This window comes from Silurus aristotelis, assembly GCF_946808225.1.
Source record: "Silurus aristotelis genome assembly, chromosome: 13".
Taxonomy (NCBI): Eukaryota; Metazoa; Chordata; class Actinopteri; order Siluriformes; family Siluridae; genus Silurus; species Silurus aristotelis.
In genome coordinates this window covers 16,203,830-16,220,138 of record NC_139586.1, presented here as the reverse complement: position 1 = coordinate 16,220,138, position 16,309 = coordinate 16,203,830, and the positions used below count along the sequence as shown (strand labels likewise).

Below are 16,309 nucleotides of genomic sequence, written 5' to 3'. Positions count from 1 at the left end.
CCATTTGCAGAAATGCAGTTAAGGAACCTCCACCATGTTTTACTGTTGCCTGCGGACACTCATTATTGTACCGCTCTCCAGCCCTTTGGTGAATAACTTGCCTCCTGCTACCCCGATAAATTTTGAATGCATAAATGCAAAAATGCATAGTTAAGTCGCTTAGCATTGTTACCACGTTAGAGTTATGGCTTTTTTGGCCACAGATCTTCCAAGAAGACCACTTCTGGCCAGACCTCTCTAGACAGTAGTTAGTTGTTCTTGGGTCCCAGTGGTTTTTGCCAGCTCTTTTCTGATGGAACTGCTGAATATCCTTCATTGTCGAAGGGAAGTAAGCATGATGGGTCTTTCAACTGCTGCATTGAGTTTCCAAGGCTGATCAGTGCATCAATTGACCGTTTTATTGTGCTTCTCAAAATAGCTTGAACACCACATATTAAAACCTCAGTTTGCTTTGTAATCTTTGCCAGGAAGAGACCTTGCTGGTGTCTACCTTGTGTCTTTTTGCTATGCTGAGTTTTGCCATGGTGTTACTGCCATGGTGTTGACTTGACATTGTTTTCCATAAGTGACATGAAACTGACTTCCTCACCTTAGTAACACCTGAGTTTCACTGTTCCTCAACCTGTTTTAAACCTCCTACACAGTTGTTTCAGTTTCATTCAATGAATATGTTTCAACCTACATATGAAATTAGTCATAATTACCACCTGCTTGATATAATTGGTCAATCATACACCTGACTCTGAAGTGTACAAAGTGTGCAAGTGTAAGAATTGATGCTGGTTTGAAGCCAAAGGATGGTCACACCAAATAGTGATTTGTTTTAAATTATGTTGTACTCATTTTGCATTTTGTGAAATTATAAAAATAAACAATTAAAACATTCTTACTTTATAGCATTTGATCACACTTGCTTAAGACCTGTGCACAATATAATAAAGTTTTCATGCCAAGTAATATAAAACAAATAACAATTCTAATAATTTATGGAAGAGAAGGTTATAAAACTATACAGGCCAAAGGTGGAGGACAAATTGACTGTTTCAAATGTGTAATGCTGTTATTAATTAAGATTATTCACTTGTAGGTGTATGCCTACTAAACAGTTTACCTTGTATTCTCTCTCTCTCTCTCTCTCTCTCTCTCTCTCTCTCTCTCTCTCTCTCTCTCTCTCTCACACACACAGGAAATATTTTGGAGAGAAAATTGGTTTGTACTTTGCCTGGTTGGGTGTGTACACTGAGATGCTGATCCCAGCCGCAGTCATTGGAGTCATTGTCTTCTTGTTTGGTTGTGTCACTGTGGATTCAGACATCCCCAGGTCAGTCCAGAACACACCACATGAGTGCATCTGAGAGAATGTGCGTACTCTTTTACCACAATGCAACATTATCATTATTGACTTCTCAAAATTGCTTTAAATCTACACCTCCTGTGGCACACCTGCTGAGCAGAACGATAAGGCAAGCACTATGATTTGGCTGGCATACTTTTAAAGTTCCAGCTGAGCAGGTTCAACCTGTGTTCTCACCCAACACAGAGACAGAGACATATGTGTTGATGGAGCAGTACATGTCTAAGTCAATATGAAACCATACCCAATAACGTTTACTACAGAGCTGCCAAGTGCCCTATGGCTTATTTAGGAAAAGCTAGTGGAGAACATGAAAAATAAAAGTAATTACGAAAGCATTTATAAAGGAAAAACTTTTCTGATTCATTGGCCTCAGAGTCGGTTAGTCAGCTGGCCTTCTAATGGATTTCCGAACACATTGTAATTAGATGGACAAAAGTTGTTATACAGTTGTCTGCAGTCATAATGGGCACTAATGTAGTCTATAATGACAGTTCTAGAAAATATGCACTGAATTCACCGCACTCTTGAGCTGCACTTAAGGCACAGATTAACTACATGTGAATGGATTTAGACCGTTGGTATCCTTTTATCGTCTGAAGCTTTTAAAGCAACGTTGAACACTTCTTTTACTGCACCAGTAATGTGTTATTGTGCAGGAATATCGAGTTGCTCTGAAGAGACCTACTACTCCACCATCTATTATAATTAATTGTCTTCTATGAGGGCTTTCTTTTTGTTTTGTAGTTTGGCCAGAAAGGTAAAAATGCTATCAGAAACAGAAAAGCATAGCATTATTATAAAAATAATGACTATTATAGATTGTCCTTAGCAGTGAGGAGGATTTACAAAATTATGTTACGGATGTTACACCTCTATTGTGTAATATACATATATTGTATAATATGTAATACCTAATATATAAAGTAAATATATTGCATTGAATTAAATTATTGTACTTAAATGAATATGCAGAATTTTATATTGATCTTCCATATAGACATCCTGACTTCAAAAACAAAACATATAGTTTTATTAAATAATTTCTCTTTTGTTTAAAAAATGTATTCAATAAAACACATCTTGTGTTTTGCAGTATATCAGTAAATTTCCTTATAAGGGTAAACCTCCTAAAACTGGACTTTTTAGCAGTTATTTGTACTATGAGGAAATATTATATTCATGAGGCTATGTGGACTTGAGTCTCTATGAAGTATATACCTTGACTTAAGAAAATATTGCTAAATTAGGTCTATCAATCTAAATTCAGTTTTGTGGCCATGTATAGTAATTTGTTACAGTCAAATGTAATTTGAAGCCATAATTAAGTGCAAAATAAATATAGATTGGTTTTGGTGTTGGTAATTCCTGAGCCTTGACAAATGAAATATCTAAAATCTCAACATCAAAACAAATTTGTGTTTTGTTTTTTTTATTGATAATGGTGGTGAAAAATCGGTTGAAATAAACTGTGTATTCAAAATAAAACTAAACATGGAGATTAACATAACAATATTGCACAGTATGGCATGATTAAAGGCATGCTTAAAAAGACACTTATGTTGCACTGTGGCTATGAAATTAGTCCAAAGCGCCTCAAGTGAATTCTCACATAAAATGTGCAGATGCTGTTTTATCTGTTTCCACCTAATAATTAACAAAAGGTCGCATGTTAAGTACAGCATAAGTTGTTGCCTCAAGTTACACAATTCATAAACATGTCTTTCATTCACGTCTTTCATCACAATTCATGAACATGTTTGTGATTAACATAATTCATAGGTATTATTAAAAATACGTTTTTAAATATTCACTCATGGCCTCAACATTTGTGTTTACATGTTGGACCACTATGTCGCATATGCAGTTCTGTTCTTTTGTGCTTTTTGAGTTTTTAAAGCTACTACACACTCACATGATTGAAATTATTGTTGTAATGTCTTTTCCAAGAAAGAGTGTGGGAAGTTCAAAGATTTGTGGTCATGGAGTTGTTATCAATTGTGATTAAAATCTTAAATTACAAGCAAATGGGTTTATAAAGAAGAATTTCCTTTACTGAAGAATCCTGAATTGAAATCATGTGTTAGACTAAAATGGCTTAATTCCATCTTGTGTAAGGCACTTTTGAAGATCTAGGGTAGTTTTTGAGTTAAGAGCTTACAGTCTTAATTATTTATTTTTAATAGATATAAAAATAAAAGTGGAAGTCTACTGTGAAAGTTTCACAACGGTGTTCAAACATGTTTCTTTAACATGTAGGACCTATTCTTGATGAGGAGTGAATAGAGAGCTTAAGAAACATTTCTGAAAAAGCTCAATCCCGCCTACAACCCTTGTGATAACGTCTTTTGACATTTGCAACAATTAAATGCTTGACATTTTGTATTTAGAGCATTGTGTCGTGCATTAACTGTGCTGATTCACTCTCAGGTTATGAACTTGCAGTATATATTCTCTGCTTGCTCTGTTTTTAACTGAACAAATCATGCTTCTGTTTTATTGTTTGTTCTTTCAAACTCCAATCCAAATGTAATATGTTGCCTTACTTACATTTACATTATGAAATATACATGAAGATTATATTTGACTGGTTAGAAAATACTTTAGAGTGTAAATCTGCATTAATGCACCTGCTATTTTATTAAGGTTTTTTACCCATTAAAATCAAAATCTAATGAAACATTTTCAGGAAAGAATGAACATGCTGCTGATCTCCTGTCTTGTTTTTTCACATGCTGTAGTATGGAGATCTGCGATGAAAGGAACAACATTACAATGTGCCCGCTGTGTGATCGCGCATGCAGCTACTGGAAGCTCATTGAGGCCTGCGGCACTGCCAGGGCCAGCCACCTGTTCGATAATGAGGCCACCGTCTTCTTTTCCATCTTTATGGCGCTTTGGGGTAGGTGCCATTGTAGTGTGCTTATTTTTTATAACTAAAATTATCTACAATTGTAATAATTATGAAGTATTTAGAAACAATATTATCAGCAGGTAGGTTGGGGTCCTCTCACTTTTTTTTACTTTCTCATCAACAGTCTTTTTCTCTCTCACTCCCTTTCATGCATTTGAAATATCTTGGACTTATTACTTAGAATATCTGTCTTGTTTGTTGTCAAATCACTGGCTTATCATTTCCTTAGGGATTTTTCAGATTTTTCCTGTCAGAAGCTTGAAACCCCCCCAACCCCACCCCATCTCTAGTTCCAGGCAATAAAAGACAAAAGCAGTTATTTCCCTGTTTTGCTAATAACTCCAGACTTGTCAGACTTTAATAACATTTTGACACACTGTGCAAATTTCCATTTAATTGTAGTATACTAATCATGTTAATGATCCATAAACATTTGCTTTATGTTGAGATCAATGTTAAAATGGATTAGAAGGTCTAAATTGGACAGTACCACAAATTAAATTGGGCATCTTTGTGTTGTGCAGCCACAATGTTCATGGAGCACTGGAAAAGGAGACAGATGAGACTTAATTACATCTGGGACCTGACAGGGTATGAAGATGAAGAGGTTTGTTATGCACTCTGACATGAAAATAAAAAAATCCACAATCGAGAATCAATTCTATGTTTTTCACCATTCACTTTCAGCTATTGATTTAATCCTGAAGCGAATGTCTGTCTGAGAAATGAAAGCACCTGATAATCCTTAATTTTGTTTGTGTGTCTTGTGCAGGAGAAAAATAAGGTTTGGATTTATGATATTGAATTCTAACACCACTTTTAGCCATTGCCTAGTAGCCAGACACTTACTCTCGTTGTCTTCATGTCTAGTCACCATATTGTGGTGGTGTTTTTTTTTTTGTTTGTTTGTTTGTTGTTTTGTTTTTGCTGTGGCCTGTAACACTTGTTCAGGGGATAGGTTGCCCAAAATCCACACACATTCCAAATTCAAGTGACTATGTGGGGGTTTGAAGGCTCTTATTTTCCTGTGGCCACGGTCAAAACCCACTTACATTTACATCATCTGTCACCCAGAACCCTGCACCGTTACCATTACAAACACAGAGAATGCCACCCAGAATAACTGCACTGAATGTATAGTGGATGCATTTGTGTTAGTGTCATGCTCACTAAATGCTAACATGGCACTTTTGACAGAATTCCTCCTTCAACTTTGTCATCATGCACTTGAATCTTTCACCAATCACTCCTTTGGATGAGCTGGGTGTCAAAGCCTCATGCACATTTTGAATTGTGCTGTCGTCTCTAGAACCAACAGCGGCCAGAGTACGAGTTCCATGTCAGGAAGAAGAGGCAGAGGAAAGAGACGAACAGTACTGATAGTCTAATGGTGAGCTTCCACAAATGTAAAACAAATATCAAAGACTTTTATATTTAAACATACTAATTATATGTTCTAAATTATTGTTATATCTATATATATACTTTTTTTTTTTTTTTTTTTTCTTTTTTCTTAAGGGGAACCAAACTCAGAGGAGGAGCTCTAGAACCTTTTCTGAATGGTGCTAATAATTAATAATAATAATAATTATTATTATTATAATGATAGTAATGGTAATTGATATTTAAATATTTAAATCTGAATAATAATAAATAATATTAATAATAATAATAATAATAATAATAATAATAATAATAATAATAATAATAGCTGTATATAAGAAATCACAAATTCCAAGTGTGAACTTCTTACTTCACCTGTATTCTACTTTTGTACTTTTTATTATATGATTCATCTAAGGCATTTTAATGCTAAAACCTGAGTAATTATTAATTAGGCCCTTATAAATAAAAATAGAAAAATTTTACTATAATGTGTTTGCATCTATTAATAAAATAATAGGGCTTTTCCAATGCTGGTTAAAACACAAGGTTAACCATCTCTAGAGCATGTGAAGAATAAGGCCTTGACTTAATGTCCCAAAAGTGGTTCTCTGATTCATTGTCCACTGTGCAGTGGACAATGAATCATGATTTCCTCTGAATTTTTTTATGAGCTCTGTATTTCTTTCTAATTCTATGCATCCATTATCTTAATTTTAACCTGATTGATTGCCCTGACTGTGGCATATCCAACAGTGCATTCCTGTCTCTTTATTGATTGACCACTATTTTGTGGTCAGAAAGCCTCTTGCTTCCCTGTGCCTTGCGCAAAAAAATATTGTTGACCTAACTCGTTTTTATGCTGAAATGATAAGTGCTGCATGATGAGTCACATCCCGAAAGCCGCAGTTTGATCTGCATGGCCGTACAGAATTCACTTATTTATTTTTTTATGTGTTATGTTCTTGTTCTGCTCTAGCATGGAAAACACAAGCTGACGTGCAAAGACAGGATGCCGGCTTACATGACCATCCTTATGATGATGGTCTTCCTGGTATGTTAATTTCCTTCAGTTTAAATATGTTTTAACCTTATATTATGCTTCAATAAGTAGCATTGAACATTGCAACGTATCTTATATTTATCTCAGTTGTTGGCAATATAATAATAAATAAACATAGAAATATACAAAAATGATCCCCCTGGCTGTCATTTTTCCTGCCAGGTGTGTGTGTGTGTGTGTGTGTGTGTGTGTGTGTGTGTGTGTGTGTGTGTGTGTGTGTGTGTGTGTGTGTGTGTGTGTGTGTGTGTGTGTGTGTGGGTGTGTGTGGGTGTGTGTGTGTGTGTGTGTGTGTGCGTGTGCGCGTGCGCATTCGCGTGTAAAAAGATCTAGTAAAATATAGTAAAATATTGTATATTATAACTAGCATTTTTGTTACTGATTTAATGACAAAATACTCCTGGATATATTAAATATTGCATACAATACCATATTTATATGATAATATTTTGGTCTTTTGGAGCTGTTATTTATACCCATCCATGTGTGTTCTGTATAGATTTTTGTGACCTTTGCCATCGTATTTGGAGTGGTCCTGTACAGGATTTCTATCAAGACAGCACTGCACATGAGCTCCTCCTCTCCCTTCCGTTCAAACATCCGTGCCACAGTGAAAACCACAGCGGCTCTTATCAACCTCATCATCATCATCATCATGGATGAGATCTATGGAATGGTGGCACGCTGGCTCACGGTTCTGGGTAAGTTCAAGTATTTCTTTTATTTTTTTGCCCAGACTGCTGTAATAACTGTACAATCTGTACAATCACTATCAATCTCACTATAATAATCAATCTCAGTATAATAATAAATATTAATTAAAAATCTTATTTTTTACTCACGTTAAAGATCAGTGATTCTCCAAAATATAATCCCCTCATAGAAGCTTTAGATCCTTCACTCATAGTAGAAACATAAAAAGTGTAAATACAAAAGTAAGAGACATCTGTCTAAATTTTTTATCACATAGTAACTGATGGTAAATTAGGCCCCTTTTCAACAAGTAAGGAAATATTTACCAAAGGTAACAAAATCTTTCTACTAATCCCCCAAATTATCTAGCAAGAAAATAAATTCTGCTTATAAAACCAGGTGAATGCAGCTAATCCTGATTGCAGCTAGCTGACAGCATCTGATGAAGTTTTCAATGTATTAGTAATGTAGATTAAGAAGAAACTTAATGAATTTATAAATATGTGGACAAATGTCTAATGAGGATGACTTGGGCTTCTGTTTGAAGTTGATATTTGATCTCATTTGAAATTCATCAGAGGTGCCAAAAACAGACAAAAGCTTTGAAGAGAGGCTGATTTTCAAGGCTTTCGTCCTGAAGTTTGCCAACGCCTTCACTCCAATTGTCTACCTGGCTTTCTTCAGAGGCAGGTCAGAGCATACCCCTGTGGGCTTTTCTTTTCTTCTTTAGTCTACCACATAGTTATAACCAAAAAATACAGGTGCTGAAAACACATTACAGTAAAAAACTTCTATACAGCCTCCATATGTTCTGCTAAGATGTACGCCCTTATTTAAAACTGTATGCATGTGCAGACCTTTCAACTTTTATGTATTTTGTGTCGCATTTAATCATCACCCTATGCTGCTATGAACGCTGCTTTGAATTCAATCTAAAACTGTCAAAACATATTTTCCCCACGATATAAAAATGTCAAATCAGCTATTCAGATATGAATCTGAAATGGTTTAATGTTCCTTTTTTAACCACCTCAGAACACATGTTTTGACTGATTCTTTTCATCTCAATCTTATTTTCTAACTTGAAAGATGTGTCCATGCTTGCTGTCAAACTAAATAACATAAAATACATTTGTTGACATCCCTAACATTAAATAGCTATGTTCATATAGCTAAAAAATCAGTTAACTGGGTTATATTTATTATGGATGCCATCTAAAATGTTTACAAAAGCAGCACTTTCTTGGTATATACTATTTGACCAAAGGAATGAAAAGGCAATGGATGAATCAAACAAGCATGTGATCATATGGTCTTTTTTGATAACCATTGTTATAAAAGACAATAAAAAAAATTGTTAACAGTTTGACCCTACATGCAGTTTTCTAATTGCTATTTTCCTATGTGCAAAATTTCCAAGATTCTACATTACATATTTATAGCTTACACCCCACCACCAAGCACCTGGTGGTCATAAACTAAATCTTTCAACAGTGTATTAAGAGAAGATAGTTGTAGAGGAGCATTGTTCCTCTTTGAATTTGTGGGCCTGGATTAGAATGATGGCTGGTAAACAATTCTTATGCTGACATTATGTACAATACCTTCAGGCTCATTGGTCGGCCAGGCAACTATTACTACGTTGTCGGGAATTACCGTATGGAGGAGGTATGTGTTTAAGCTTATTCAGACTATTACTATTAAGAGTTTAGCTTTTTGTAGTAGAAACATGCACCTGAACACAGGTATTTTTGCTTAAAAAAATATTTTAAAAGAAGTTTAATATCAGTCTGTTACTATAACACGTGTTCCTGTTTTATGAGTGACGGTGATTTGTCTGTTTTGCACCTTCTATAGTGTGCTCATGCCGGCTGCCTGATGGAGTTGTGTATTCAGCTGTGCATCACCATGCTTGGCAAGCAGCTTATCCAGAACAATCTGTTTGAGATTGGCATTCCGTAAGTAAATCCCAGCACTCGCATGTACGCTCTCAGCCCACCACCGCTGTGATCATGTCGCATCAATGAATATGCCTTTCGTATACAGAATCGAAAATAAGTGATACAAATGTATAAATTTTCTTTAGCAGCTGTGACTGTAGATTTGGCTGCAAGACAATTTGGAGGTTTATATAACGTGGTAATGTTCTAAAGCATTATCATATTTATATTGACAACTCGTGAATGAGATAGTGGACATGCCATATAATACAAACCTTAAAAATAAATTGATTGTAAACACAAAAGACTTTGAAATCTATTATATATTTCTGTAAGGAGATAATTATTTTGTAAGAATTTTTTCAGGGCAGACTTTTTAGTTGTGTAATAATATTTTTTTTTACTTCAAGAGAAAGTTTGTTGAAGAAACAATTGATTGTAACAGTTTCAGAATATTTCTGTAAAGCTGCTTTATGAAACAGTTGAATTTATGAAATGAGTTGAATTTATATTAATTAAGCACAGCAATAAGAAGTTAATTAAGTTAAATAAAGAATGATAGTTCATTCATTACAAAAAAATATATTATTGTGTCATAAGAGGAATAAAACAATTGGAACTTAGTAAATAATAATTAACTTCAAATTTTCTATGTCAGTGCACTGATATTTTTTATATTGAAGTGAAATTTACATAACCATTTTAAGCATACAACCACACTGTATATTCCATGTTGCAGTAAACTGAAGAAACTGCTTCGTCGTCGAAAGTCAAAGAGAGACTCTAAACAAGAAGAGGAGTTTTACAAAACCCTGGCCCGACACGAGAAAGATCACTTCCTCAGCCCCTATGTTGGCCTTAATCCAGAGTATATGGAGATGAGTGAGTCAATAACACACCCACCCACACACAGAAACACGCATGCAGATACAGTACAAAAACAACTGCAATATGGACAACTGCATTTCTTGCGATTTTCCCAAAACCTCACTATTCCTCCCTATCAGACCTGATTTTTATATTCAGAATCAAAATCAGAATCAGAAATAGCTTTATTTCCAAGTATGTTTACACACACTAGGAATTTGGCTTGGCGACAGGAGCTACCAGTGCAGGAGAAAGTACAGATATAATATAACAAAATATAAGTAAAACGGACAATAAAATAATGCAGAAGTAGAAATATTGATGATTATTATAACACACACTGCCAGGAGGCTGTTTAGTCAGTGCCTATCTAGTACATAATCTGTACATAATCTCTTCAGTCTGTCCTCATTTGTCCTTTACGTTTGAGTGGATTTGGTTGATGTTAACTCAGAAAATGCCATCTGCTTACTACTAGAAAAAGCGAAAGAGTAGAATCCAAGCAGCTTTCTCACCCATCTCTCTCTCTCTGCTGCAGCGTAGGCTGGCCTTCTGCTAAGAGAATAGCACTGTGGGTCCTGCAGAGCGTTATGAGATTACAAGTGTTAGTTGTAGAAACCTCTCAGGCAAAAAAAGAAAAGAATGTGGCTTTAAGTGATTTGCATCAAAAATATTGTGGGAATCTGTTGACTTGGCCTTGTAACATTTTTATCTCATGAACTGCACTTGATGTATATCCTGGATTGAATCCCCAGGCTATTTTTGTGTTTTTTTTATATTTACTGGAGGTTCTATATAAAGCTTCATCAGACAAGATGTTTACATGTTATTTCCTAATATCTAGTGATCCAGTTTGGAATGGTGACCTTGTTTGTGGCCTCCTTCCCTCTGGCGCCATTGTTTGCACTACTCAACAACATTATCGAGATCCGCCTTGATGCCAAGAAATTTGTCACCGAGTTCAGACGGCCTATTGCTGCTAAGGCAAAAGATATTGGTTTGTATCTGCATTCCCCTACTCCTCCTTTCTGTAGCCTTTTCCTTCTCAGCTGAGTACAGCAGAGGTAGGATATAATTACTGTAAATATGGACTGAAGGAAAGGTTAAGAGTAACAACATAAGATGGTAATGGGGAATGATAAATTCCGGGTTTTATTCCTGGTTGAAGAGGAAAAGAAACTTGTACTGATTTACCATAACTCATATAATGCAAACCTCGAAGGATACTTTAAGCAGAAAATATTCATAGGAGTCATGAAACGCTAACTCTACCATTTTGTGTTTACTTTGTTTCCTCCACCATTTGTTTCAAAACAAATGATGAATTTCGTTAAATTTGGGAAAATTCTTCTTTGAAAAATCTGTCTATACTTGAGCACCACCTTGTGGTGATACTCTGATAGTAAAATTTTTTTAAATGGATATAAAATAGCGCAAAAATGGTGTTAAAAAATATCTACAAGTTCCCTTATTTTAAATCTTTCTCTACTCCAGGTATCTGGTACAACCTTTTGCGAGGACTGAGTAAAGTGGCAGTTATAGTGAATGTAAGTTCTTAATTATAGATTTTCTGTTATTAAACTGTCAGAAACAATCTTTTGCTCAACAGCAATTTTGTATTATTAAATTGTCAGGTCTAGGTAATACTGAATTTGGCCTGTTGCATCTTGTGGTTTTTGATCAGAACTGAAACGAAGATTTTCTGTTTGTTTGTTGTTTTTTCCCTCAGGCGTTTGTGATCTCTTTCACATCGGATTTCATCCCCCGACTGGTTTATCAGTACGTGTATAGTCCTGACGGAACACTGCACGGCTTCGTCAACCACACCCTTTCCTATTTTAACGTCACCGACTTTGAGCCACAAACAGAACCAATGGAGCCGATGTTCCTGGGCTACAAAGTGGATGTTTGCAGGTGCTGGCAGAAATCAGTTAGTTCAACATCAATAGTCTTTGCTGCTCAATTTTAGTATTGATTATTATGATATTTCTACCACAATACCGAGTTTAGATGTTCTCATTTATACTACAAAGTTGCTGGTTCTGATTGGTCGGAATGTGTTGATTTATTTTTCAACTGGATTTCAGCTCATAGTTATATTCATTTTATGGTTCTTTCAATACATCACACATAAGAGCATAGGGACTTGTACGATAGATGCCTGACATAAGTTAGGCTTACTAAGAAATGTGTATATAAATATTGACATATACAAAGAACAGTGTCACACAAGGCCCATGATGGCACTCCATGCACATTATTCTACAATGTGGCTATTGGGCCATCTATATTATATACAGTAACTAATAACTGACTTAAGGCAAGTTTACTCTTAATAATCTGAATACTGTCCTTAGGTATAAGGATTATAGAGATTCTCCATGGTCAGATACACCATATGAACTGTCAAGAGAATTCTGGAATATTCTGGCAGCACGGCTGGCTTTTGTCATCATCTTTCAGGTGACAGAAAAGGGTTTAATTGAACTTGTTTACCAAAGAAAATGTAAATGAGAGGCTTTTCCAGCTGATTTCTGAACTCACTGTCTTTGCAGAATGTGGTGATGCTAATGAGTGACTTTGTGGACTGGATAATCCCAGACATCCCCAAAGACATCAGCTTGCAAATCCACAAGGAGAAGAATCTGATTGTCGAGCTCTTTATGAAAGAGGAACATGGAAAGAGGCTTAAGGGCAAGCGAAAGAGCAACCCCAGTCCCAAGGCACACACTCAAACACCTTTGCATGTGCAAATCAACAACCACTAGTCCATGTACCCAAATGGGGATCCCAAAAAACACATCTGGAGTTTGTATGAATCGATATGAGCCAGCTTGTGTAAAAATGTTGAAGGTTACGATGGTTTAAGGTAAAACGGTAAGTAAGAACAGCAGCTTGTTGACTAGAGTCAGAGACGGGCACAAAGACTGGCTAAATATGATCACAAGAATGCCCCAGTACTGCCATATACCTTGCAACTTAGCTTTTATTTTTGTCTCGGTTACATTGCAAACAGGTTTTTTGTTTTGTTTTTGTTTTGTTTTTTTATCTTATCAATAAGCAAATTGTGAAGGTTTTTACTAATTTACTGTTTGTGTGTCATAAGAAAGTTTCTATGTAGTCTTTGTTAATATTTGTCTCATTTATAGAAAAGCTCACTTTTTCAATGCTTTTATATTGATTTTTTTAAAACCACACTCAAATCCAAAACATTTTCTTCAAGACACACTTATATAAATGCGTAGTCTTTTCAATCGATAATAATTTAGTAATAAATATTTCAAATATTCGTGCAAGGTCATGCTTGGGTAAAGCTAATATTCTGGAAAATTTTATAAAAATTAAACCTGCACCTTTTATGCTTGCTAGCAAATGAATCTTATAGTATTATTGTATAATACTTAAAAATAAAAAATCTGGCCCCTTGCTATTTACTATAAGAAAAACTGACTGATTATAAGTAACTGGAATGAGTCATCAATTTGCACCTTGTAATGTAAATGGCTGAAGTGTGTTCATGTACAACGGTTCACTTTGTCGAAGCTGATCAAGCAAAAGCAAATTGATATTTTTTTTCCTTGAATTTCGTAATACATTTCAGAAGAAACATGCATTATCTTTAAGGGGTACACTAGACTAGATTGTAATCAAACAAATAATTAGGTGCATTCATCATTAGGTGCATTAATGTTTTTGTACTTCTAAAAATGTCTTGTCTTTTAATATACATGTTTAACTAAGATGTTTTTTTGTGGTAGAGCATAGTGCACTATCTGCAACTCAGGAGGCCTTAACAATGCGAAATATATGTTGCTTTTTTGTTTTAATTATTCTACTTTTTAATGTAGTTTTTAGTTTGTCTAGTTTGTCTGACTGGGTGAGATCAAATCATAAGTGTTTTGATTCAGAGGTGTTTACTCATGATTAACTCCTTAATACTGTGTATATCTATGCCCACACACCTGTGTAAAGTCTCATCTCCTGTCTTGAATGTTAATACTGCATGTGCATAGTTATGTCTTGTAATACTTGCACTTATACACTTGTAATCAAATTTTACAGAATTTTTTATTTTAAGTAAAGCCCATGAATCTTGCATATTCTGCCTTCAAAATCAGAAAAAAAACAATGCTAAATTCCTCCACAACTAAACTCTTTCTTAAAATGTCTTGATTTCTCCTGAATTTCATACTGACTGAGAAATATAAATAAACTATATACATTTTACAGGAATGTTACTTTGCAATTATGGTGTACTGTATAGCCACAGTAAGAAATCTTCTGAGAAAAACGACTTCTTGATGTCTATAAAACTTATTTAATATTTAGAACTTGGCTTCTTCAACATAATAAAGGCAACAATGCACAGTCACAGTCAAATAAGCTTGCGATAAGCACTTGCGATTGTATTTTGTGTTGTGAATGTTCAAAGAATAAAGAGATTATGAGATGACAATGGAATTCAGTAATGACTTTCTTTCTAAATAAAACACCAACAAAATCAGCATTAGAATTAGATCAGAATTAGAATTGCACAGCTCTTACGTTAGATTCAGGGGAAACATAATTATATTTTTGTACATTATCATTTCTATAATAGAAACCTACTATAAAAAGATCTGTGGCTAGTAAATGGATTTTAAAAAAAAAGTGTTGTTTCACAAAGATAAACATCATTGATGTATTGAGGTTTCTGTTATGAAAGGTTTATATAATATTTTCTGGGAGGAATCTCCTGTGTCAGCAATTTGTAGCAGTCAGTATGTTTCCTAACCTCCACTACACTCTTACTGTACTATTCCTTTAGGATTATACCTACACTATTTATCTTTCCATCCACACCATGGTAGAACTGTTTAAACCCACCTTCAATGTTTCTGGCATCACTCCCTTTCCACTTGGTCTCCTGAACACCCAACATGTCTATTTTTCTTCTCTCCATCATATCTGCTACCTCTTTCCCTTTACCAGTCATAGTTCCAACATTTAAAGTGCCCACCCTAACCTCCACTCTCCCACACTTTTCCTTTCCCTGCCTCTGTGTAGACGCCTTCCTCCTCTCCTTCTCCTTCTTCAGCCAAAAGTAGCCCAATTTCCACTAGCACCCCGTTGACTAACAATACCTGTGTCAGTCATTGTGGCCGATCCGGTATGAAATACCAGTTTGTGATCCGAATATTTGATTAAGCACATTTTACGCTGGCTGCCCTTCCTAACGCAACCCTCCCCATTTATCCGGGCTTGGGACCGCCACTAAGAGTGCACTGGTTTGTGCAACCCTAATGGCTGGGTTCAAGCTTGGTATTCTCTGATTTGCAAATTTGTATCATGTGGAGATGATGAAGCGACTGAAAGGAGATTACACATGACTTGTGAACAAATTTTATATTTTAATAACGTCATATCTGGTTACTGCCCATTTTCACTGTACATCAAAAATTTTCCTGCTGAAAGTCTATTGCAGAGCTGCCCAAATTAAGACCTGTTAGCCAAAGTTGGCATGTGGTGATTTGATCCCCTATACCATGTATGGGAAAAGGGAAAAAAGCCACTAATACATATCTTTATTTATAATTTCATGTTTAATATTAAATGTTCTTTTATATATAGATTTTTAAGATGCAAAAAAAAAAAAAAATTACATTGAAATATTGTTGGAATTTTGTTTTTAACTTTTGTGCCTAAAAATTTGTCTTTATGAGTTATCCATTATGAGCAAGCCAGTGGCAACTGTAGCATGAAAAAAACTCACTGGTATGGTATGAGGAAGAAACCTTGTTAGGAACCAGATTTAAAAGGGAACCCATTCTCATCTGGGTGGCAACAATTGTCTATTAATTTATAATTTTATCATTGTTGAGGTGTGCTGCTCTGTGAGGGGTGATTAAATGCAGAACTGTTCATACAAATTGCAGTCTACAGTATGCCATTGTGACAGATTGTTGAGATTTCTTGAATCCGGCAAGACTGGCTATGACACATAACTATTTAAATATGCAAATGAGACATGACGTCACTTAGCGTTTAGTGGAGTTTAGTTTTAACCCAGCCATTAGGGTTGCACAAACCAGTGCACTCTTAGTGGCAGTCCCGCGCCT

The 16,309-nt window shown here is 35.2% G+C and overlaps 1 protein-coding gene across 4 annotated transcripts in view; it reads left to right on the top strand.

The window, feature by feature from the left end:
- Window positions 1-14,664, top strand: part of ano1a (anoctamin 1, calcium activated chloride channel a) — a 34,805-nt gene extending 20,141 nt beyond the window's left edge. For all 4 annotated transcript variants that reach the window (XM_083559617.1, XM_083559616.1, XM_083559615.1 and 1 more), the window contains 15 exons: window positions 1,187-1,321; window positions 4,096-4,256; window positions 4,793-4,875; window positions 5,578-5,658; window positions 6,631-6,705; window positions 7,211-7,412; window positions 7,983-8,094; window positions 9,015-9,072; window positions 9,262-9,362; window positions 10,084-10,226; window positions 11,056-11,208; window positions 11,706-11,758; window positions 11,941-12,125; window positions 12,569-12,674; window positions 12,767-14,664. In XM_083559617.1, coding sequence (XP_083415743.1) covers window positions 1,187-1,321; window positions 4,096-4,256; window positions 4,793-4,875; window positions 5,578-5,658; window positions 6,631-6,705; window positions 7,211-7,412; window positions 7,983-8,094; window positions 9,015-9,072; window positions 9,262-9,362; window positions 10,084-10,226; window positions 11,056-11,208; window positions 11,706-11,758; window positions 11,941-12,125; window positions 12,569-12,674; window positions 12,767-12,979 — 1,861 coding nt within the window. In that variant the 3' untranslated portion in view covers window positions 12,980-14,664. The remainder of the gene's footprint in view (window positions 1-1,186; window positions 1,322-4,095; window positions 4,257-4,792; window positions 4,876-5,577; window positions 5,659-6,630; window positions 6,706-7,210; window positions 7,413-7,982; window positions 8,095-9,014; window positions 9,073-9,261; window positions 9,363-10,083; window positions 10,227-11,055; window positions 11,209-11,705; window positions 11,759-11,940; window positions 12,126-12,568; window positions 12,675-12,766) is intronic.
- Window positions 14,665-16,309: the final 1,645 nt, after the last annotated feature.